The sequence below is a fragment of the Nycticebus coucang genome, chromosome 10 (genome assembly GCF_027406575.1).
Source record: "Nycticebus coucang isolate mNycCou1 chromosome 10, mNycCou1.pri, whole genome shotgun sequence".
Taxonomy (NCBI): domain Eukaryota; kingdom Metazoa; phylum Chordata; class Mammalia; order Primates; family Lorisidae; genus Nycticebus; species Nycticebus coucang.
Window position 1 is genome coordinate 10,587,724 of NC_069789.1, and position 24,220 is coordinate 10,611,943.

At 42.6% G+C, this 24,220-nt stretch overlaps 1 protein-coding gene across 2 annotated transcripts; it reads right to left on the reverse strand.

Annotated features, from left to right (window-relative positions):
• Window positions 1-1,327: 1,327 nt before the first annotated feature.
• On the reverse strand, window positions 1,328-23,173 carry C10H1orf100 (chromosome 10 C1orf100 homolog). 2 transcript variants are annotated; one of them, XM_053608296.1, is made up of 4 exons: window positions 23,118-23,173; window positions 12,768-12,863; window positions 7,959-8,035; window positions 1,328-1,401 (listed from the first exon to the last, which is right to left on the reverse strand). In XM_053608296.1, exons 1-4 carry the CDS (start codon window positions 23,171-23,173, stop codon window positions 1,328-1,330), a joined length of 303 nt encoding a protein of 100 aa, XP_053464271.1. The 2 variants fall into 2 exon arrangements, with proteins under 2 accessions (XP_053464271.1, XP_053464270.1); XM_053608295.1 differs by having other exon boundaries at window positions 7,959-8,131.
• Between the last annotated feature and the right edge of the window lie 1,047 nt (window positions 23,174-24,220).

The following is a 24,220-nucleotide window of genomic DNA, read 5'->3' on the forward strand; positions in this document are numbered from 1 at the left end:
GCATTTTCATATCATGTTAGGCAGGATTAGGACCTTGTTATTGTTTTTTTTTTTTTTAGATTAAGTATGATCTCACCACTCAGTCCTGAGTGACAGAGTGACAACTTGCCTCAAAAAAATAAAAAATAAAAAAAAGGTAGAGCAAGGGGGAATTTCTCTCTGCTTGAGCTGGAACACCCTTCTTTTCCCATCCTTTGACATGTGCACTCCTAGTTCTTGGGCCTTCAAACTTGGACTTGAGACCTACTCCCATTGACCCCCCCCCCACCTAGTTCTTATATCTTTGGATTGGACTGGAACCATATGTGGTACCACCAGCTTTCAGGGTTTTCAGTTTGTAAATGGCAGTTCATGGGACTTTTCAGCCTCCATACTCACATGAGCCAATAACCCATCAAAATAAATCCATATATATAAATACATATCCGTGTGTGTGTATGTGTATATACATATATACACATTATAAAATAAAAATAAATTCATATACATATATACATATACATGTGTATGTATGTGTATATATACATAGATACACATTCAGAGAGTGTGAGTCACCACGCCCTGCCTGGTCTTTGTTTTTATGTCACATTATTTTTTCAAATATCTGGTGATTGATCATTGGTTGGTCCTTCACATAAGACTAAGGCACTAGAAATCTATATAAAACTCTGCATTCTTGGGGGAAGTTTGTTAACTGATAGGCCTTACTTTGGGATGAATGAGTAGAGAGCTAACTAGTATGCTGGAAGAGGATATTCCTAATAGCCAGAATGTAAGATTGTTTAATTTAGGATCATTTCCTTTCTTTCGAGAAGACCCTCCAGACTTTTTCCAGAGGAGCTGATGCCAAGTTGTCAGGCTTTCTTCTTAACAAGATAGGGGTGTTAACTCTTCCATATACAAATTTCCACTCAATCCTTTTGACCAGTCCCACATCTCACTACAGCCCTTTGCTAGTCCAGGGTTTCTGCATCCAGAGCCCCTTCAGGGTCTGTGGTGTCAGTCATCTTGACTCTGTCCCCAAAGTTCTTTTGATTCTTCCCCTCAATGGTATGTAATTATTAAGCTGATGTGATTATATTCTTACATGGTCCAATATATAACCATCAGACTAAATATGAGATAGCATGCTGACCAACTGAAAATAATTGGCAACATGTAAATATTTTAGGAATCTAGCTATCTTTATACACACTTAGATAATGAGAGCAGAACTACTTTTAAACTAAGACAAAATGAGTCACCTAAGAGTTCCAAATATGATTTTATTTGAATGCCATGGTTACTTTAGTTTAACAGTGCTTCTTTCCAAGTTGCTTCTCTGTGCTCAACAGTATAACTCCGGCAGCGAATTCAGAGGTCTAGGATTCGATGAAATTGTGGCTAATTTCTGGTCCCAGTCTGGAAGTTAAAACAAATTAATGATTTATTTTAGGACTACTTGCTCTATTATTTCAGCAATTGTATACAATAACAAGATAATTTATGAGACTTAGGACAAAGGAATGCATTTAAAATACGGGAAAAAAAGTCTTTTTTTTTTTTTTTGTAGAGACAGAGTCTCACTGTACCGCCCTTGGGTAGAGTGCTGTGACATCACACGGCTCACAGCAACCTCTAACTCTTGGGCTTACGCGATTCTCTTGCCTCAGCCTCCCAAGCAGCTGGGACTACAGGTACCTGCCACAATACCCGGCTATTTTTTGGTTGCAGTTTGGCCCGGGCTGGGTTTGAACCCGCCACCCTCGGCATATGGGGCTGGCGCCCTACTCACTGAGCCACAGGCGCCACCCCGAAAAAAAGTCTTAATTAAAAAGTTGTCTCTTTGGTTCAATTTCTGATTAAGAGGCATATTATTGAATTATGTCAAAATGTAAATAAAATGAAATAAATCACATAAATTTGCATTTTGATATCTTAATTCTAGACTTCCAAACATTTTTAGTCCTGCATTACCGATGGACTAATGTACCAAACTTTTTTGTACCAAACTTCACTTTTCCTATCCCGAAATTCATATCCGTTGGAGTTCCCTTATATTTTATAACCTCTTGTCTATAATCACTAACAATTCTACTTCTCTAAAAGATAAGAGTTTGAGGTGAGGCCTTGAGTTGAATACAATAATCACTATTTAACAATAGTCTAGGTGGTGCCTGTGGCTCAAAGGAGTAGGGCGCTGGCCCCATATGCCGGAAGTGGCAGGTTCAAACCCAGCCCTGGCCAAAAACTGCAAAAAAAAACAAAAAAAACCCAATAGTCTAATGAACCAAAAGACTAATGTGTTTCAATTATAGCATTGTTAATAAAACTTTTATGTTACTGGATGTTTTACTTACATTAACATTCAGGCAATCATGGTAATATTAGGGATATTATGAGATTAATTAAATTGTCGTTTTCATGGCTTCTAAGAGGTGTCCTCCATCTCTGAATCAGAATTGTCAGCCTCCCAAGTCCCTAATATTTTCACTGTTTGATTTCACCTTCCTTAACATCTCAATAACATTTCAAAAAATAAACATTTCTTAATATTAAGAATGAATAAGATTTCATTCATCTAGAAAGTATGACTAGAAATGCCATCTCTTGAGAAAAATTAAATTAAATTAAATTGAAGTGTAATCTTTTCTGTAGTCAGTAACCATGACTTCTCAAGGTTTATTATTGAGTCAAATAGCAACTATGGCCTTCCTGAGAATTACCTTGTACTTCAGGGAACTGTACTAAAGTAGGTTAAAAGTTTAAGAAATCCTATTCCACAGTTCTGAGTGAACTTTATTCTAGGATTTACAAGAGGATTGAATTATACACATATTTAACCAGGTTAATCCAACAAGAAATGTTCTGAAAAATAACAGGTATTACCAAGCCTGAACTGTGCTATACATACTGGGGACACTATGGAAAAAACGTGGAAAAATATGGAAAATGATTATTTGGATTTCTTGCCATTCAACAAAGTGCAATTATTGTTCATGTGGATTTATGGTGGTGACTCCTTTGAAAGTCATTATTGAAAAACAAGATACAGGGCGGTGCCTGTGGCTCAAAGGAGTAGGGTGCAGGCCCCATTAGCCGGAGGTGGCGAGTTCAAACCCAGCCCCAGCCAAAAACTGCAAAAAAAAAAAAAGAAGATACGGAATTGAGAACTATCAAGAAACTTGAACCAACTTGCAGAGAATTCCAAATTCTTTATCTTAAATACGTTAATGATTTAAAATAATTTAGTATTATCACTCTTTAACAATTTAAGAGATTTTCAATAATAACTTTGTATTTGATCTTTACCATATGTACTGGTTTTAGAACTTAATCTTGGTGTAAGATGCGCTCCATTATATTAAGTTTTTTACAATATTTATTATGGAATGTGTTTATCCTTGATCAATAATAATAATATTAACTTTAACAGTTTTTAAGGCTTATTAAGGTTATATATAGGCAAAAATGCTTACATTCTTTCTATGGCTATCTCAGTTCTATTAGGTAGGTATTATCTTCAATGTTTTTGAAGATGAGAAAATTGAGGATCAGAGAGCCTAAGGATGACACTGCCACTGAAAGAATATAGTTCACTTTGGGAAAATGAGGTCTTTGAATTATTTGGCACCGGAGTGTGTAATACAAGGGCAACTCTCTTCTAAGGGGCCATGTCCTCCTCCTGGGCTATAAATTCTCTGAAGCCTTCCCCATATCCTCCACTGTGTCTTGTACATAGTCAGTGCTTAAAGAATATTTCCTAAATAAATAAAATGATATGTGCTGAGAAAATGTTAAACAAGGAAGAATTTCTTAAGCAACCATCGTAATAATTTGTGGCCTATATTTAATCAAAAACCTTAGAGAACTGATCACTAAATGCAAATCATTGCTAATCCAGATATACCTATGGCCCTTAAAACCTGATCACAAAAACTGAACAAATGGTTAAGATAAACAATTCAATGCTTTGATAATTAGCTTAATATTACTTTCTCTTATTCTATAAAACACACTTCCAGGAATCAGTTTCTTGACTTGAACAAGTGTTTGATTCAATTCCCGCTCTGATTTGTAACATTTCTCTGTTAGGTCTCTCACAGACAGGCCTTTTGCCTGACTGATCATTGTTTATAAAAATAATTGCCAGGTAAGTATCTCTCAAAGCATCTGAATCTCTCTACTGCTACCATTCATCATCTGTTGCCTGAATTACTGGTTTTTAAACTTGGAGGCACAATGGAATTGCCTGAAGAGTTTGGAAAACTGTTGATGCCTGAGATCCTCTGATTTAATTCTTAATGGGTATAGCCTGGGCATCCCAATGTTTAAAAACTCCTCAAGCAATGTAGCCTCCCCAGGCAATTGAAGCAGTATCAAAAATACACTACTGGGACCTGATCAAACTAAAAAGCTTCTGCACAGCCAAGAACATAGTAAGTAAAGCAAGCAGACAGCCCTAAGAATGGGAGAAAATATTTGCAGGTTATACCTCCGATAAAGGTCTAATAACCAGAATCCACAGAGAACTCAAACGTATTAGCAAGAAAAGAACACGTGACCCCACCTCAGGGTGGGCAAGGGACTTGAAGAGAAACTTCTCTAAAGAAGACAGACGCACGATCTATAAACACATGAAAAAAAGCTCATCATCCTTATTCATCAGAGAAATGCAAATCAAAACTACTTTGAGATATCACCTAACCCAGTAAGAGTAGCCCACATAACAAAATTCCAAAACCAGAGATGTTGGCATGGATGTGGAGAAAAGGGCACACTTCTACACTGCTGGTGGGAATGCACACTAATACATTCCTTCTGAAGGATGTTTGGAGAATACTTAGAGACCTAAAAATAGACCTGCCATTTGATCCTATAATTCCTTTACTAGGCTTATACCCAGAAGACCAAAAATCACAATATAACAAAGACATTTGTACCAGAATGTTTATTGCAGCCCAATTCATAATTGCTAAGTCATGGAAGAAGCCCAAGTGCCCATCGACCCACAAATGGACTAGCAAATTGTGGTACATGTATACCATGGAATATTATGCAGCCTTAAAGAAAGATGGAGACTTTACCTCCTTCATGCTTACATGGATGGAGCTGGATCATATTCTTCTTAGCAAAGTATCTCAGGAATGGAAGAAAAAGTATCCAATGTACTCAGCTCTACTATGAAGCTAAATTATAGCTTTCACATGAAGGCTATAACCCAACTATAGCACAAGACTATGAGGAAAGGGCCAAGGAAGGGGAAGGGAGTGGGGAAGTTAGGATGGAGGGAGGGTAATGGGTGGGTCCACACCTACAGTGCATCTTAGAATGGGTACAGGCAAAACTTACTAAAGGCAGAATACAAATGCCTACATACAATAACTAAGAAAATGCCATGAAGGCTACGTTGAACAGTCTGATGAGAATATTTCAGATTGTATATGAAACCAGCACATTGTACCCCTTGATTGCACTAATGTACACAGCTATGATTTAACAATAAAAATAAATAAATTAATAAAAATAAATAAATAAATAAACAAAAACTCCTTAAGCAATGTAGCCAAGGTTTGGAATCATTAACCTTGGCTTGGTGCCTGTGGCTCAGTGGGTAGGGCACCCACTATATACACCGAGGCTGGCAGGTTCAAACCCAGCCTGGACCTCCTAAACAACAATGACAACCATAACAAAAAAATAGCTGGGCATTATGGCGGGCACCCATAGTACCAGCTACTTGGGAGGCTGAGGCAAAAGAATCACTTAAGCCCAAGAGTTTCAGGTTGCTATGAACTGTGATGCCACGGCACTCTAACAAGGGCAACATAGTGTCTAGTTTATAATGGGTACTTAACAAATGACTGGATCACTCTGGGGATGCCAGCTTCCAAGACTGACCCCAGTGATTCTTGCCCTCTAGTATCTATGCCTTGTGTAATCCTCTCCACACTGCTTTAGGACTGGTGTGTGTGTGACTAATAAGATACATCAGAAGTGACAGTGTGTGACTTCTGAGCCTACATCATTAAAAGCACTGCAGTTTCCACCTTGGTATCAATTGCTCACTCTAAGGAAAGCTAATTGCTATGCCCCGTTCCTGACTCAGCTCTCCTGAGATCCTCCTGTCTCTCCCACTCTCCTGATTTCTGCTGTTTGCTATTTCCTAAGGGTCTGAGGCCTAGCCTGGCCCATATCCTCTGGCATTGCACCTGAACTGTAGCTTCTTTCTCTGGGAAGAAAGAATAGATCTTGGCCAGACGCAGTGGCTGATGCCTGGGTACTCTGAGAAGCCTATAGGGGCAGATCTCTTGAGCTCAGGAGTTCAAGACCAGCCTGAGCAAGAGTGAGACCTCATCTCTACTAACATAGAAAAAATTAGCTGGGCATTGTGGTGGGCACCTGTAGTCCTAGCTACTTGGGAGGCTGAAGCAAGAGGATCGCTTGGGCCCAAAAGTTTGAGGTTGCTGTGAGCTATGATGCCACAGCACTCTACCCAGGGTAACAGAGTGAGACACTGTCTTAAAAAAAAGGAAGAAGAGGGGGCGGTGCCTGTGGCTCAGTGAGTAGGGTGCCGGCCCCATATGCCGAGGGTGGTGGGTTCAAACCCAGCCCCTGCCAAACTGCAACAAAAAAAGAGCTGAGTGTTGTGGCGGGCGCCTGTAGTCCCAGCTGCTCAGGAGGCTGAGGCAAGAGAATAGCGTAAGCCCAAGAGTTAGAGGTTGCTGTGAGCTGTGTGACACCACAGCACTCTACCCGAGGGCAGTACAGTGAGACTCTGTCTCTCCAAAAAAAAAAAAAAAGTAAAAAAAAGGAAAAAGAGAGTAGATCCTTCCCTTATTTTTTTAGGTAAAAGGAAAGCGACTCGCTATACAGGAGATAGTGGCTGTGAAAGTGGAAAAGTAGCTTTAGAGTCCTGTACTTGGGGGTGAAATCCAGCCTGAGTCAGAATTCTACTTCTCTTACCTCCCAGTTCAGTGGTTTGAGGCTAGTTAATGAACTATCTCTGCAACTTGGCTTCCTCCTGCTGTATAATGGGGACAATAATAGCACCTACATCAGTGAGAACTAAGTCTGTGCCTGCTGCAGTGTGAGAGCCCCTGAAACATTGGGGTTTGCTCATTTACAATGTTTTTCAATGAAATAATTCATCAAAAACCTATTGAGTGAGAGCACCATGCAAGAACATAGTACTGTTTAAACTGGTATCAGCTTGGTGCCTGTGCTCAGTGAGTAGGGCGCTGGCCACATACACCTAAGGTGACGGGTTCGAGCCCGGCCTGGGCCTGCTAAAACAATGACAACTGCAACAACAATAAAAATTGCCGGGCTTTGTGGCGGGCACCTGTAGTCCCAGCTACTTGGGAGGCTGAGGCAAGAGAATTGCTAAGGCCAAGAGTTTGAGGTTGCTGTGAGCGGTGACGGCACAGCACTCTACCGAGGCGACACAGTGAAACTCTGTCTCTAAATAAATAAATAAGTAAATAAATAAACTGGTGTTTGTGTGTCCAACCCCAGGTCCCTCCTGTCTGGGAGGTCCAATACCTTTCAGTATAGTCGCATCTGCACAGAAAAACGCTACCAGGGGAATTTTGAGAGTTTGAAACATACCTTTAAAATAGTCATTTAACATCAGGAATGAGAAAATTACTCTGAACAGTGTGTTTAGGGTCAATAATGATTTTGCCAGATGACAAGGGACTCGGTTGAAGAGTGGTCAGGCAGGAGCCTGCTTCCATTTACACGCTTTCCTCTCTGACGTCTCATATGCAGGGAGCTAGGACAGGAGGGCTGGAGGGACCTTAGGCGGCAGCACTCCATCCCCTCCTGCACCCAGACACACACACATCCAGACCCCAACTGGACCGGCCCCAAAGGCACTCCCTGAGCTGGGGAGACAGCAACCACACAGAGATGCCAATCCGTGGTCCAGGCAAGGGTGGTCAACCTGAGAGCTGAGAGCAGTCGGCCCGACTTACCAATCTTGTAAAATGGCAGACTATAGTCTCTTTGGTACGAGGTTTCTTGGTACCAAGGTTCTGCAGGCTTTGAATGCCTTCGAAAACAAATATATCGAATGAGCGTCTGTTGGTCTAGCTGAGGCTGATATTCACTTTTTCTCGGGGCTGGAATTGCCAAGTCTATGAGTGGTCTAAATGAAAATAGAAAGAGGGTGATGAACACTCAGTAGAAAAAAAAAATTCCATTTTCTCATCAGCAGAAATGCATTCCCCAGAAGCATCTACAAGGCTAATAAGATAGTGTCAACAAGACTCCCGTGACTCCAAGCCCAACCCCATTAAAGTGGCAAATAGAAGGCTTAGGCATTCCAGTCCCCCTTTTCCCTTTAGCATCACTCCCAATCACAGGTTACACAAAGTGATCTGCATCGAAAGCTCCACTTTCTCCGCGCAGGCGTGGATACCTCCTGTACTCCAGATCTCCCTGGCGCCTTTCCCCAGTGTAATCTTCCTGCGGATGTCTGGTTCCTTCAAGGAACCAAGGCACTCTTTTGGCCAAATGTCCTGGGGTTTGATGGACCTGAAATGAGTTCTAACCTTCCTGCACCTCTACTCAGATAGTTACCTTTGGAAGAATAAAAATGAAGAGCCAAAATGTAATAGCAAAATATCTTCATATGCTTGTGGGCAAAATATCTTCATATGCTGTGGGCGAGCCCTTACATTCTCTAGCACAACCGGTTTGAGATATGAATGCAAGTGTACATTCAGTGGTACAATTTTGGTATTATATATTGAGACCTTAACATTTTGTACCATCAATTCCAGCAAATAGGGCATGTCAACAAAGACTTAGCTATATGAACATTTGTCAAAGTGGTTTTTGTGTTTTGGGGGGGAGGGCGTTTTTTGGAGACAGAATCTCTTTCTATCTACCTGGCTAGAATTCAGGTGCAAACTCCTGAACTCAAGTGATCTACTTGCCTCAGCCTCTGGAGTAGCTGGGACTACAGGCTCATGCCACCACACCAGGCTATTATTTTTATTTTGTACAGAGACAGGGTCTCACTGTGTTGCTCAGGTTGGTCTTGAACTCCTGGCTTCAAGCATTCTCTCTGCCTCTGCCTCCCAAAGTTCTAGGATTATAGGCGTGAGTCACCAGGCCTAGCCTTCAAAGTATTTTTATGATAATAAACAGAGGAAGCAACTTTCTTATTTAAAAAATAGGGAATTTTTTAGACAATGACACAGACATACATAAGGATACCATGCCACTGTTAAAAATGATGCTGTGGAATTACAACTTTTGAAATGGCAAAAAAGTCCACACTGTATTATTAAGTTTAAACAAAGGTTTTAATTAAACTGTGCACTTCCAATGAATGAAGTATATGGTATGTGAATTGCCTCAATTAAAACAATTTTTTAAAGGTTTCAAAATCCCATCCCATCCTATTTTGATATGTATCTGAAAGATTCTACATAATTATGGGTAATTTTCAATCTTTTTTGATGTTCTCTAAATATTCTAATAAACACATTTTTTAAACTATAAAGTAGATGAGCTGAACTGCTATCAATGTGAAAAATATTAAATGTTGATGAGATTTAGGAACATTTAAATCTAATCAAGGTCTATGGGATGTAGCCTCACATGATTATATCATTGTGATCACCTCATCACACTCAAAGAGGTGACAAAAATTGTTTAATAATAATCAAATATGTTTGCCTGAGTGGGTAAAATTTTGATTATAATATGCCTTCTTTAAGAGACTATGTTAGCAGGAATGAATTGGCTCTGACTGAAGTTCAGGAAAAGCAAGGAGAATCTGACCATGCCTGTGGGGTACTGAGCAGGGAGGGAGGCTGGGAGGACAGACAGGTCTATTGTGGGTAGGCTTGGAGAAGCATCAAGAATACCTACCCACCTCTACTTGTCCTTACCTCATGCTCAATGGGTACTTTACTTTGTAAAATTAGTGCCTTTTAAATGACGGGTGGGATATTTCTTTTTCTACAAAAGTATGTCTCCCACTGTCAATCACAACATTAACCGTCCGGTGACTGTATCAATCTTCTGTGAGTTTGGGCTCTGTATGACCATCACTGTCAGTCTGGACATTTGTGAACCACTGACAGCTGTGACATCTGAACCAGATCCTGGTGACTGCCACTAGATATACCCATCCAGGACTGACTGCACCATGTCTCGGCCTTTGCCTGTGGTATTTCTCTAGAACTAGAATAGTCTTCCTTTCCAATTGATGTATCAGTGCCCTTCTGAAGACAAGACTTACACTCAGAAGACTCTAATACTGAAAACATCCAGATGGTGGAGGAATATGTCTGGGGAAGGGAAGTCATTAGATGCCTATTAAGTTGATATCATGACTAAGTAGTGAGACCCCATCTCTACTAAAAATACAAAAAATTAGCCCAGCATGGTGGCAGGTGTCTATAGTTGTAGCTACTCCAGAGGCTGAAGCAAGAGGATTACCTGAATCTAAGTAGTCATATCAACTTGATAGGTGTCTAATTACTTTCCTTCCCCAGACATATTCCTCCACCATCTGGATGGAGGAATAAACTTAGGTCTACTTCATGAGAATTTTCTTATTTCTTGTTTGGGGTTTTGTCTTTTCTTTTTTTTTCCCTTGTCTTTTTTCTATTCATTCTTAACTAGAAACTGAATAACCTCATAGATTGACATTTACACTTAGTTTTCCTCTTGACGCTAATCTTGGGCAGGGACAAGTCTTGTCAGAGTCAAGGTTCCCTTTAATTGAGCCTTCTTCTGGTTGAGGGACTAATCTGGTTATCAGGTGGTGGTGGTCGTGGTAAGCAGAGTAGAGTGATTGTTAGGGTGCGCACAGACCCAACGTGGCCCTATGGATTGGGCCATGAGCAGCTCTGGCAATGGGGTTCTGCCATTTCTTTCCTTGTCTATTCTCGGGCAGAGAGAATAGCCCTAATAGTTTAATATATTATGCATTTGAGTTAAAACAGAGTCTTGGACTGGGAATCAGAAAATGTGGATAGATTGAAGCCCAAATTTTATACCAACCAACTGTATGAGGTCAGGCAAGACATATCACTTCTCGGGGCTCCATTTCCTTCATCTGATTGGATCAGAATGACCTCTCAAGCTACTTCCAGTTTGATCATTTATTATATTTGGACTGTATGCTATTTTAAACCATATATAGATGCCATAGCTCCCTTCTATTTGCATGGAGGAATTGACTATATTGAAGGCAAGTAAGAGAAAAGAAGGGTGGTACATTGGCTCATGCCTATAATCCCAGCGCTCTGGAAGGCTGACGTGAACAGATCCCTCGAGCTCAAGAGTTCAAGACCAGCCTGAGCAAGAGTGAGACCCCATCTCTACTAAAGATACAAAAAATTAGCCCAGCGTTGTGGCAGTTGCCTAGCTACTCTGGAGGCTGAGGCAGGAGGATCGCCTGAATCCAGGAGTTTGAGGTTGCTTTGAGTTAGGCTAATGTCATAGCACTCTAGCCTGGGCAACAAAGTGAGACTCTGTCTCAAACAAAAAGAAGAGAAATTCATGAAATATATTAGATAATGAACTCAAATAATAGCAATCATATGTTGTGAGCTTACTATATTATGGAATTTTACATCATTTATTTTATTTAACAGATAAGGCAACTGATACTTAGAAAAGGAATAAAAATTGTCCAAGATAAAACATTTTAAGTTACTCAAATTGCTGGGGCGGTGCCTGTGGCTCAGTGAGTAGGGTGCTGGCCCCATATACCGAGGGTGGCAGGTTAGAACCCTGCCCCGGCCAAACTGCAACAACAATAACAAAAACGTTACTCAAATTGCTGCTTTTAACTTATTATGATTTCCAGCCTTCCTGAGCTAGAAAATAAGATGAAAGTCTCTATGATTTTTGTTTTTTGTTCTTCTTTTTGTTAAAACTACACCTAGAAGAGTAGAAATCATTTAGGCTAAATTCATAATTTGAGGAAAAAACTGAGTTTCAGTAAGTTTAAGTTTTTTGACCAAGTTGAAATTCTAAACTCATGGTCTTTCTGAAATTTCTTTAATAATACATATAATAGGGCGGTGCCTGAGGCTCAAGGAGTAGGGCGCTTGCCCCATATACTGGAGGTGGCTGGTTCAAACCCGGCCCCAGCCAAAAACTGCAAAAAAAAAAAAAAAAAAAAATACATATAATAAGATTTATATGGCTCGGGGCCCGTAACACGGTGGTTATGGCGCCAGCCATATACACTGAAGTTGGCGGGTTTGAACCCTGCCCAGGCCAGCTAAACAACAATAACTGCAACAAAAAAACAAATTTGCTGGGTTCGAACCCAGCCTGGGCCAACTAAACAACAATGGCAACTGCAACAAAAAATAGCTGGGTGTTGTGGCAGGCACCTGTAGTCCCAGCTACTTGGGAGGCTAAGGCAAGAGAATCGCTTAAGCCCAAGGGTTTGAGGTTGCTGTGAGCTGTGATGCCACAGCACTCTACCCAAGGCGACAGCTTGAAACTCTGTCTCAAAAAAAAAAAAATTATATTTTTTGTTGACGGTAAAAGTAACATATACTCAGTATAGAAAGTCTGGAAAATAGAGAAAAAGATTAAAAAGTAAAATACAAAATACTAAAAATCTCACAACTCATTGAAAAAAGTAATAACAGTTGGGTTTATTTCCTTTCAAATCTTTTCTATCCACTAAATAATACTGTTATGGCTATCATTAGTAGTATCACAAATTGTGTATTCTTTTTCATTTATCATCCTAACTTTAGTAACATCCTTGGAAATTAAATTTTAGGGATGTGTCTCACCGGGGAGTTCTCTTTGCTCTGTGATCAAGATGAAATCTTGCCAGCTGTCCAGGGTACCAGCCTTGGAGGTCCTTTCCTTGGTGAGCAACAAATATACTAATGTAGAAAGCGAAGTAAGAAAAAAGCGATTATTACAATTATTCTTTACAGGAGAATATAAAGCTGTGGTATGATAAAACCAACATATTTGGGTCTTTGCCCCCAGTTCCTGGCAGCAGCAGCTAAAGCCTGTGGAATTTCCTGATAGGATTGTCTTTTGTTATTCATAACAAGCCCCTTCCCAGGACCTGAGTTTATGGAAATTGTAGGCCTCCCTTCCTCAACCATAGCCTATGGTATCTGTAAAAAAAATGTCATTTATTTTCAGGATTCATATGGAAATATTTAACGTGTCAGATATTAGATTCAGAATACTAAGAAAAAAAGAGGGGCTGGGTGTATAATCCTAGCCCTCTGGAAGGCAAGGTGGATGAGTTGCTTGAGCTCCGGAGTTCTAGACCAGCCTGAGCAAAGAGTGAGATCCCATCTCTAATGTTAGTTAGGTGTTGTGGTGGGCGCCTATAGGCACCTTAGCTACTAAGGAGGCTGAGGCAAGAGGATTGCTTGAGCTCAAGAGTTTGAGGTTGCTGTCAGCTATATGGGCATGGCACTCTACACTCTTACTGAGGGTAGAGTGAGACAGTGAGACTGTCTCAAAACAAAACAAATATATATATATAATATACACACTATATATGTAAAAAGAAAGAAATTAAGAGAATATAGAAAACCACTGGAGCAAACGTTGATAATTACTGAAATTACTGAAAGGTGGGAATGGGTAAATTAGGGGTTTAATATACAATTTTTTGTACTTTTGATATGAAGCCAAAAAAGTGGTCTTCAAGATGGAGTGTGACGGGCGGCGCCTGTGGCTCAAAGGAGTAGGGCACTGGCCCCATATACTGGAGGTTCAAACCCAGCCCTGGCCAAAAACTGCAAAAAAAAAAAAAATAATAAGATGGAGCGTGAGAAGTTCAGCTGAAGCAGCACAGCTGACCTGCTCTGTTGAGCTCCCATTCTTTCCCACCCCCAGGCCCATGGTTACCTAGTTAAAGTTTCACTACGATTGTGAGGATGTTTGTCTCTGGAGACTCTGAGGAGACAGTCACACCCAGACAATAGTTGTTGGGATATTGGTAGAGTAAAGGTTACTTTGATGATATGATGTGTTCTTTGATAATTCTCCTAGATATTTTGTTAAAGTAAAAATCAACTTCTGTTGTTTAAACATTTTGCATTGTTAGAACAGAGACTACTTTGATGTTATTTCTTATCAGATAAAATTTTCTACGCTGATTTCCTTGTATCTCATTATAAAACTTATTAGAATTATAACTAATATTTATATTAGGCAGAACAGAATTGAGAGGCTATGCTCACTGTTCTCCAGAATCACTGGTCTTCTGGCAAATAAAGTCTGGTGGACCTATCCCTATCTCTGTACATTGGCTGACAGTGACAGGCGGCCAGACCCTCTTTGTCCAGTAATAAATATGTTTACAAAATTTTGTCTTTTTTTTTTTTTTTTAATAAAAACAGCATTAGGGCTGGGTGCAGTGCCTCACCCCTATAATCCTAGCCCTTTGGGAGGCCAAGGCAGATGGATTGCTTGAGCTCAGGAGTTTAATACCAGCCTGAGCAAGAGAGAGATCCTGTCTTTACTAAAAATAGAAAAAAAACTAGTCAGGTATGGTGGTGGGTGCCTGTAGTCCCAGCTACTCAGGAGGCTGAGGCAAGAGGATTGCTCGAGCCTAAGAGTTTGAGGTTGCCGTGAGCTATGATGTTACAGCACTCACAGTTACAGCACTCAAAAGTAATGACTAAGTATGCAAGATCTGCTAATGAAGCAGCCTGGTGATGTCACTGCACATGGCACTCATAAGCCTGGGGAAGGGACTCTAGTCATACGTAGGAGGTCCATGTCATTAGGAAGTTTTGAAGCACAAACAGTAACTCACAGGAAGGAGGGCTATGAACCCGAGAGGGCTTGGTCTAAGCAGGTGCAACTGGGTTGAGGAAGACTAGGTTAGAGAGTAGTGAGGCTCAGACTTTATGTTTTGAAATATGTCTTACTTTATAATAAATTACTTTCCTTTTATAATATAGTTACAACCCTATATTGCTATTTAAAAATGTGTAATTCTTCTTAGTAAGGTATCTCAAGAATGGGGAAAAAAGTATCTAATGTACTCATTACTAATATAAAACCAATATATAAATGACTACCTGCCCACACTAGAGAAAAAACACTAGTCTAGGAAGGGGGAGGGGAGAGATGAGAGGCGTAGGGGAAGAAAGAAGGGCCATTGGCAGAAGGAGGGAGGGTGATTGGTGCAACCTCACCTAATGTGCACAATGTGAGGGTGTTCAGCCCGCCCCCTGGGTGAAGGGCTCAACTGTAACTTGAACTTTACCTTAGAATTGAAAACAATGTAACCTAAACATGTTTACCCTCTTAGTAACTTGAAATTTAAAAAGCAAAAATAATGTGTAGTTGGTTTGTATTATTTACATATTTTTTGAAAGAGTAGTAAAGACAATGCAAAATACTTGTTATACAAAAAGGGGTGTTGTGTTTGAAAGATTGAGAACCACAGAGGCAGCTAACATTTTTTAAAAGATTCATGACATGATATAGAAAGATCTTCTTCGATGTGAAAAGCAAATTTGAGGCCCATTTGACTAGAAGTAGCAAGGCTGGTTAGGAAGTGTGTGTAATGTGCTCTGTGGGGTGCAATGAAGCTCTGAACTCCATGGCGGAAATGTGGATAAGTTGGGTTTCAAGGTAGCCATCTGTCTCCTAAAATGGGGTTTGGGGCAGTTGCCTGGATCCCCCATTCTTGGAGAGCCCTGGGTTGAAAAATAGCCAGATAGGCCCGGTGTTGTGGCTCACACCTGTAAGCACTCTGGGAGGCAGAGGCAGGAAGAGTGCTTGAGCTCACAAGTTCAAGACCAGCTTAAGCAAGAGTGAAACTCCATCTCTAAAAAAAAAGAAATAGCCAGGCCTTGTGGCAGGTGCCTGTAGTCCCAGTTACTCAGGAAGGTGAGGCAAGAAGATGATCACATAAGCCCAAGGATTTGAGGTTGCTATGAGCTATGACCCCATAGCACTTTACCAAGGGTGACAAAGTGAGACGCTGTCTCCAAAAAAAAAAAAAAAAAAGGTGGGGCGGCACCTGTGGCTCAGTTGGTAAGGCGCCGGCCCCATATACCAAGGGTGGCAGGTTCAAACCCGGCCCCGGCTGAACTGCAACCAAAAAATAGCTGGGCGTTATGGCGGGCGCCTGTAGTCCCAGCTACTCGGGAGGCTGAGGCAAGAGAATCGCTTAAGCCCAGGAGTTGGAGGTTGCTGTGAGCTGTGTGATGCCATGGCACTCTACCGAGGGCCATAAAGTGAGACTCTGTCTCTACAGAAAAAAAAAAAAAAAAAAAAAAAATGACCAGACACCCCAAAGTAAGGCAAGCATGCAACAAAGTTTACTGAGAAAGAGAAAGATTGGCTTACAGAGTAAGATACAGGTTTACAGGGCAAGATATGTTCACCAAATACAGGGAATGGGCCTCCATTGTTGCAACGAAAGAGCAAAAAACCAAAGAGGCCTGGGTTGGAGCCGAATCAGGCCCACCTCGTGGTTCAGAGGTCACCTTGGAATCAGAGTCTTCCTGTGCGTGTGAACCTCCCATGATCCACTCTGAGAACCCACTGGGGGTTGTGGTCTGAAATGCAGATTGAAGCTAATGACATGATAATTAGTCTTAAGGCTGTCCTGGGTCATGTCCAAGACTCTGCTGTGCCTGTTGCTAGTCTCGACAGTCTTCTACACCCTTTTGCAGTCGGGATGCTCGGTTCTGACTGCTAGATTGGCAGGGTGTTCCCTCTTCCCCAGGTGTGAGCCATCTCTTGGGACAGAATGAAGGTGGGTGGCACCAAGATGGGAGCCCGGGGGCCCTGCTCTTATCCTTTCTCCCTAGCAGAGCCAGATTATTACCTACCTAACAGATGGAGAGGAGATGACTGCTGGAGGATATTTTAGGGGGAAAGATTAAGGATAAAAGAGAAGAAAGTATTCAAGACAAGGCTTAGGCTTCAGGCAACAGGAAGACTCCTACCCTTCCCCAGGAGAGGGGACGGGGAAGGTGACCGTTACTGGAAAGAAGGCTTTGTGGAGTTTGTGATACTGGGATAGGTGGGGTCTTTTTGGATCGTCCACAGATTCTGAGTGCTCAGTAGATACCATAAAAGTTCATAGAAAAGTGGAGAGTGAGCTTGGCGCCTGTACCTCGGTGGTTAGGGCACCAGCCACAGACACCCAGGCAGGTGGGTTCGAACCCAGCCTGGGCCTGCTAAACAATGACAATTGCAACAAAAAAACAGCTGGGCATTGTGGTGGCCACCTGTAGCCCCAGCTACTTGAGAGGCTGAGGCAGGAGAATCACTTAAGCGCAAGAGTTTGAGGCTGCTGTGAGCTGTGATACCACAGCACTCTACCAAGGGCAACATAATGAGACTCTGTCTCAAAAAAAAAAAAAAAAAAAGAAAAGAAAAGAAAAGAAAAAGAAAAGTGGAGAGTGAGTAGAAAGTAGCACATAGTTTAAAGTATCTCACTAAATATGTGTTAGGAATATGAATGGAGGGCGGCGCCTGTGGCTCAAAGAAGTAGGGCGCCAGCCCCATATACTGGAGGTGGTGGGTTCAATTTTCAGCCCTGGCCAAAAACTGAAAAAAAAAAAGAAAGAAAGAAAAAAGTAATATGAATGGAAAACTTCAACTATGCCTTCAGTTTGATGACTATTGTTGAACACACACAGTGTGCCCTGCATTCTAGGTTCTGCAGATACAAAGCCGAGTAAGAAGCTGTGCTTGTCCCCAAAATGCTCCTTACATGTCGAAATAGTGACCTGTACCAAGGATCAGTGGAGTACAGAAGAGGAAAGGGTGTCTAGAATTGAGCAGGCAGATGAGATGAGATGGAGAAGAGATTTGGGGACAGGGGAGTTACAGAATCTAAGACCTGGACAGAGTTGGGTTCAGAGGGGAGACTGTGAGGGCCCAAGTGGGCCTGACTGTCTGATATGAAAGGCAGAGGTGGTTCTGTCTTTGTGCAAACAGAACCTCTGGGAGCTCTGATTTTCAGAAAAACCACAGGCTGTCTGGGCCTGCCCTTGGCTGGGATAATATGACTAAGCTCTGAATCGTGAATAACAGCAGGGGATTAAGTCGTAAGAAAGGAGTTGGCACCATAAGGGGAACAAATGACATTTCTGAATGCATTGAAGTGGGAGACATAGTTGTCTTAGGCACGCATCCAGTTTCTGAAGCACTGTCTTGGAATATCACCCTAGACTCTAGGGCCTAGAGCCACATGACAGTTTGTTAAGAATCCACCAGGTTCCAGAAAGACACCCTGATTTCTCCCAGGTGCTGCGCTGTTTGCAGTAGGCTGGGTTTCAACCATGGATTCTCAACTGGTGTGCATAGAACAAATGCCAGCGCACACCGCTGAGTCAACGAAGCTCTGCTCCCCAGACACAGTCGGCAAAAGCTGTTTCGAGAGGTGGCGCTTCACCAGTACCAAGTAACACCCCTGCCCACCGCCCCTTGGGAATATCTCTTGGGTTTGGCAGGAGTGGAGAGAGAGGGACAAAAGTGTGTAAGGAGGTGGGTATGTGTGGAGGGAGGGCAAGCTGGCTGGAGAAGTGAAGAGAATTTTTACCTCCTGGTAGGAAATGCTCGGGAGGTAAATCTCATAGCCTGGCCACAGGTTGTGCAGTGCCCAGCCTGGTGGAATGACCATGAAAACACATTCAGGCTCTCCAGGACTGCCCTGGGCCTGCTCAGACTGATTCTACTGACTTGGCTTTCAAGATTCTACTGACTTGGCTTTCAAGATTCCTGAACCAGTGTGGAAAGCCCCTTCCTTGTTGTTTGGGAGGAGGCAGGGAGTCCAGCCGTGTCTGATTCCACCCTACATTATTTATGAGCCCCAGACAGCTGGGCTCTTTGAGGTGATGTGTTCAGGCCACAGGAGAGCACACCTGTCCCCTGAGAGGGTGCATGTAACCTGAGCAGGCTCTGAGACAACATATAATACACACACGAGAGGTCAGGCGTGTCCATCCCTCCCCAGCCTGGACCTCTGGCCCTAGGTGACCCGTGGTATTGTGGCTACACTCTTGTCTGTTACATCTCTGCTGTGCTTTACAAAGCATTTTTATAGAGAGGATTTCATTTCATTTTCACAGTCATCTCGCAAGGTAAATATTATTCACTGTCTGTTTTATAGGAGTAGCCTGAGCTTCAGAGAGGTGAAGTGGACGTTCTAAATATCCCCCAGCTCATAAATGCCACAGCCACAAATCAAACCCAGTTCTCTAACCACCATGTCATGTCTACAGCCATCGATATGTGTGTACAAGGATTTTTTTTTTTTCAGAAGGTATTTTTATATGGGCTCTGTGATTCTCCCACATATGGGCAGACAATAACCAAAAGGATAAGAAAAGCAATAAAGACACAACAGCGCTAGCTGGAAGATGCTTTCCGTTGGATTAAAAGCACTTACGGCAAGCTCTGATGTGTCTGCAGCACACGAGGTGCTAGGGATACCGTGACGATAAATATCTTTCTGCCCAAACATTCACAGTCTGGTAAGGAAACCATATTTAGGCAACCAGCTAATCAGACCACATGCTGAGTGTTGTACTGAGGCTCCAGGGAATAAGTACATTAGCTAAGGACACCCAGGAGTTAACAAGTACAAAAAATGGGATTAAAGACAGGCCTGGGAGGCCATCAGGCTCATGACCTTATCTCTCAGGCTCTTCTGGCTCCAGGATTCTCCTCAAGGAATCTGAAGCCTCATTTTTCTTATCAATAAAGTGGGAATAAAATCTGTCATTTCATCAGGAGACATTTGTACTTGGTGACTAACATCCCATCTGTGTTAGATGCTGACGTCATTTCAGGCTGCCTCTGGATCTTTCAGAGGCTGGTGCAATCAAAATTTTAAAATTCAGGGGTGGTGCCTGTAGCTCAGTGGGTGCTGGCCACGTACACCCAGGCTGGCGGGTTTGAACCCTGCCCAGGCCAGTTAAAAAAACAAAACAAACAAACAATAAAAACAATGACAACTGCAACAACAACAAATTAAAACTCATTTAAATCGAACACAAATTCTGTATCTTTGTATCGTCCACAGCACTTGAACTTGTCTTTTCAGGAGCATCCTGGGTGGATTCCACAAACCAATGCAACACTCAGCCCTGCCTGAGTGACAGTCTTCCATTCTCCAGCACGCACTTGACACTTGTATCTAATACGATTGTTATTATTGTTACCAAAAGTTTGGTACTTGTCCCCCAAAGCCACATCAGAAAAAGAGGGACAAGCTGTTTGAAGAGAAGGAAAGAGAAGTTTATTGTTTTGTTGGCAAAGGAGGAAAATGGCAGACAATGGTTTCAAAATCCAAATTCGTGCTTGTGAGCAGAAGCACAGAGCTTTTAAAGGTTCTGATTCCGTATTCCCAGCTTGAGCCAAGACAATCTTGTGGCCTCTGTCTATCCCATTTTCAGCTAAGAGAATCTCATGACCTCTGCCCAGATGATTCCCGTAAGCTATCTCCTGTGGCACAAAGAACAAGAGACATTCCCTGCTTCTCCCAGCCACTGGCCTGAGGCAAGGATGTAAGTTTCAGTTGCTAAAAAGTTGGGGAGACAGAAAATATTGCCATTTTCTCCCAGGCCATTTCCTCTGCAACATGATGAGAATTTTATGTGGTAACTACGACTTGTGAACCCCTTAGTAGTTACTTTAATTAGATGCCCCTACTGGCTTGTAGTTCAGTTTTCCCTGTAGCCATGGGGGTTGGGTATTTAAGGATGAGTTGAATAAATGCTTGCGTAGAACAGCAGAAAGACGGGTCAGGTGCCCACCATCACCAGGAGGCCAAATAAATGACAGAAAAATGTCCTTATTCGTTCATTTTAGTGTAGTCAAAAATCGTGCATAGATGCGATTCCCGGGAACGGCGTTCTGCAGAGGTATGGTAGGAAGTTGCAGAAAGCAAGCAAGGCCTGTGCCAGGCAGGGTAACCCCAGAGATTAGCAAAGTGCAGTGACCACAAGCACCGACAGGAGAGAGACCAGTGGATTCAGGTCCCACCTCTGCCAATCACTGGCTGTGATTGGTTTAATCGCACAGTGCCTTAGTTTCCTCATCTGGAACTCACACAGTTGTAATGATTAAATGAAACAATATGAACATAGAACAGTGCTTGACACACAGTTGTAGCCGTGGAAGGGTTAACCATCATCATTTCAGTGGGTGAGATAGGCAGGAAATAAACAATAAAATAATTGGGAGTCGTGATAAAAGTTACAAAGGAAATGAAAAAGGGCGTGAGATGGGGAATAGCCAGGCGGAGAGGTAGGCAGAAGGAGAAGAGCTCTCACCAGCGTGGTCAAGGAACAGCTTTCTGAGCAGGTGACAAGGCTGACATGTGCTGGGAGAGAGAGGCGATGGCAAGGGGGCTGGAGCGAGGAGAAGGTTGGAGAGGGAGGCAAAGCAGTCTCTGTAGAACTTTGCAGGCCAAAGAGTGAGTTTGTAGTTTATGTTAAATGCAGTGGGTTGAAGGGTTGTATGCAATGGAGGGCCACGATCCAGTGTACATTCCTTACAGAACTCACTTTGGATAATGCATTGTCAGAGGACAAGAGTGGGTTTTGTAGATGAGCAGGGAGAGCCAGTGGTGATCCAGACCACATGGCGGCAGTGGGAGAGCTGTCCTGGAGGGACAATTCCCGGCCAGTGGTGGTGGATTGGGCCACCAGATTAGGAAAGGCAAAGAGCTGCCCCACAGCAAGCATTGCAGGGAGAGGGTGGGGCACCAAGACGGGTTTGGGTGTGAGGAGAACTGGGGCTGTGCAGCCTTCCTGTGTGTCTGTGCCTGTGAGGACAGCCCATCTTCAGGTCTCCAAGGGACCCCAGGCGCTGCTGCACTTATTTCCACCCAAGACCTCGGGTTCCTCATAGAACCATGGCCTGGCCTGGGCCAGCCCCTATGATAGATTTGGCTCCATGGAGTACCAGGTGGGAATAACCAAGGGAGATTTGTTTCCATTTCCCCTAGGAGATGAGACCACTATTCAACAAGCCCCATGGTAGACAAAACTGATCTCAAATACAGACAAAAAGAGCACAGGACTCATGGAGAAGGAAGAATCAGAAAAATACTGGAATCTTCCCCTGTTCCTCTGTAGCCTCTTTCTCCTCCTGGGCATTTCAGGGAGGGAAGGGCAGACTCTGTACTTTCCCTGAAAAGAGGATTCTTAACGTATCTATGAAGGAAGCATCCTTCCACTCCTCTGACAGTTTCTGGTAGCAAAACTCCTTCTCTTTGTTGACCAAACTCTGACAAAATAAATACTAAAATAAAAATGAGACTTGCTCAAATCCAGGAAACCACTGAGGCTGGAAGAGGCTGGTCCCAGAATCAAAGTGTTAAGGGTGCAGCCCCCAGGTTCATAGCTTCTACATGCCTATAGGTGGTGAAGGGAGTATGATGTTAAGATTTATAGACTGCCATCTAATATCAAATTTAGCACAATAAAACGTTTTTTGTTCCCTCGATGAACTTAGAGAAAGCGTGAAACTCCTCCTGAGTTTCTGTCTGTGCAGTTACCTGCCATATTGCAGAAGCATGAGAGTGCTTTGTTTTACCCCAAGGAGAGTAAAGGGGTCCCATCTACAATTTGGGTGGGGTCCTTCATACTCCATGCTAAATCCTTCCCCAAGTGAAAAACAATATGCTGGGCGGCACCTGTGGCTCATTGAGTAGGGTGCTAGCCCTATATACCGAGGGTGGCAGGTTCAAACCCGGCCCTGGCCAAACCGCAACAAAAAATAAGCTGGGCTTTGTAGTGGGCACCTATGGTCCCAGCTACTCGGGAGGCTGAGGCAAGAGAATTACCTAAGCCCAAGAGCCGTAGTTTGCTGTGAGCTGTGATGCCATAGCACTCTACTGAGTGTGATAAAGTGAGACTCTGTCTTTAAAAAAAAAAAAAAAAGAAAAAGAAAAACAATCTGCTACACTGTGTTGGGAATTTAGAGTCACCTGTTTGCTTAGATTCTGCAGTGAGTGTGAGATTTCTCTCTTTTTACCAACTTTCTTTAAACTTGGTGAAGCTTCACTAGAAAACTTTGTCAGTTGTCTCTCAATCAGGGAGCAGCCAGGTGAGCAATTCTAACTGCCCAGGTACCTGCCTGAATGGCTTCAGCTCTGGGAGGATCTGCATCTGGACAAACATTACCTAGGTGGGATCACTGGACGACGCTCTATAAATTCTCGTAGTCTGATGGCGGCCATGGTGGATGGGAGTCTGCAAGAAAAAGTACAGCATGAAGGTTCATATTGCAATTTTCCACATGTTTCTAAGAGTGAGCTACCTGGTACCACACATTCCATCTCGAAAGAAATCACAGTAAGAGAACTGACACAGTGGAAGGAGTCTCTGTAGATTCTGCTAGACTATTTGGGGAAAAAAAAAAAAGATGTAAGGGAGCAAGAAGCAATGGCAAGCATAAGCCAAAAGCACACATAAACTTTTCTTTAAAAACCAAAGGTACTGGGGCGGCACCTGTGGCTCAGAGGAGTAGGTGCCAGCCCCATATGTCGGAGGCGGCGGGTTCAAACCCAGCCCCGGCCAAAAACTACAAAAAAAAAAAAAAAAAGCAAAGGTACTGTGCTCATCATGTCAGCTGGCACTCTTGTCCTCTGACAATCCATTATCCAAAGTGAGTTCCGTAAGGAATGTACATTGGATCATGGTCCTCCATTGCATACAACCCTTCAACCCATTGCATTTAACATAAAATACAAACTCACTCTTTGGCCTGCAAAGTCCTACAGAGATTACTTTGCCTACCTGTCCAACCTTCTAGCTCCAGCCCCCTTGCCATCACCTCTCTCACCCTGCACATGTCAGCCTTGTCACCTGCTCAGAAAGCTGTTTCTTGACTACCCTACTGAGATGCCTATCTTTCCACCCAGTTATTCCCCCATCTCACACCCTTTTTGATTTCCTTTTGTAACTTTTATCACGACTCCCAATTATTTTATTGTTTATTTCCTGCCTATCTCACCCACTAAAATGATGATGGTTAACCCTTCCATGGCTATAACTGTGTGTCAAGCACTGTTCTATGTTCATATTGTTTCATTTAATCATTACAACTGTGTGAGTTCCAGATGAGGAAACTAAGGCACTGTCTGCTCTCATTCCCTGGTGGGCCTTCCTATTGTACAAACGTGCAAGCTGAGCACTACATTTCCCAGAGCCCTTCACACTTGGAATTCTGGATATGAATTATAGTCCTTCAGTCAGCAGATTTGGAAGGTAGAAACAAGGCAGAG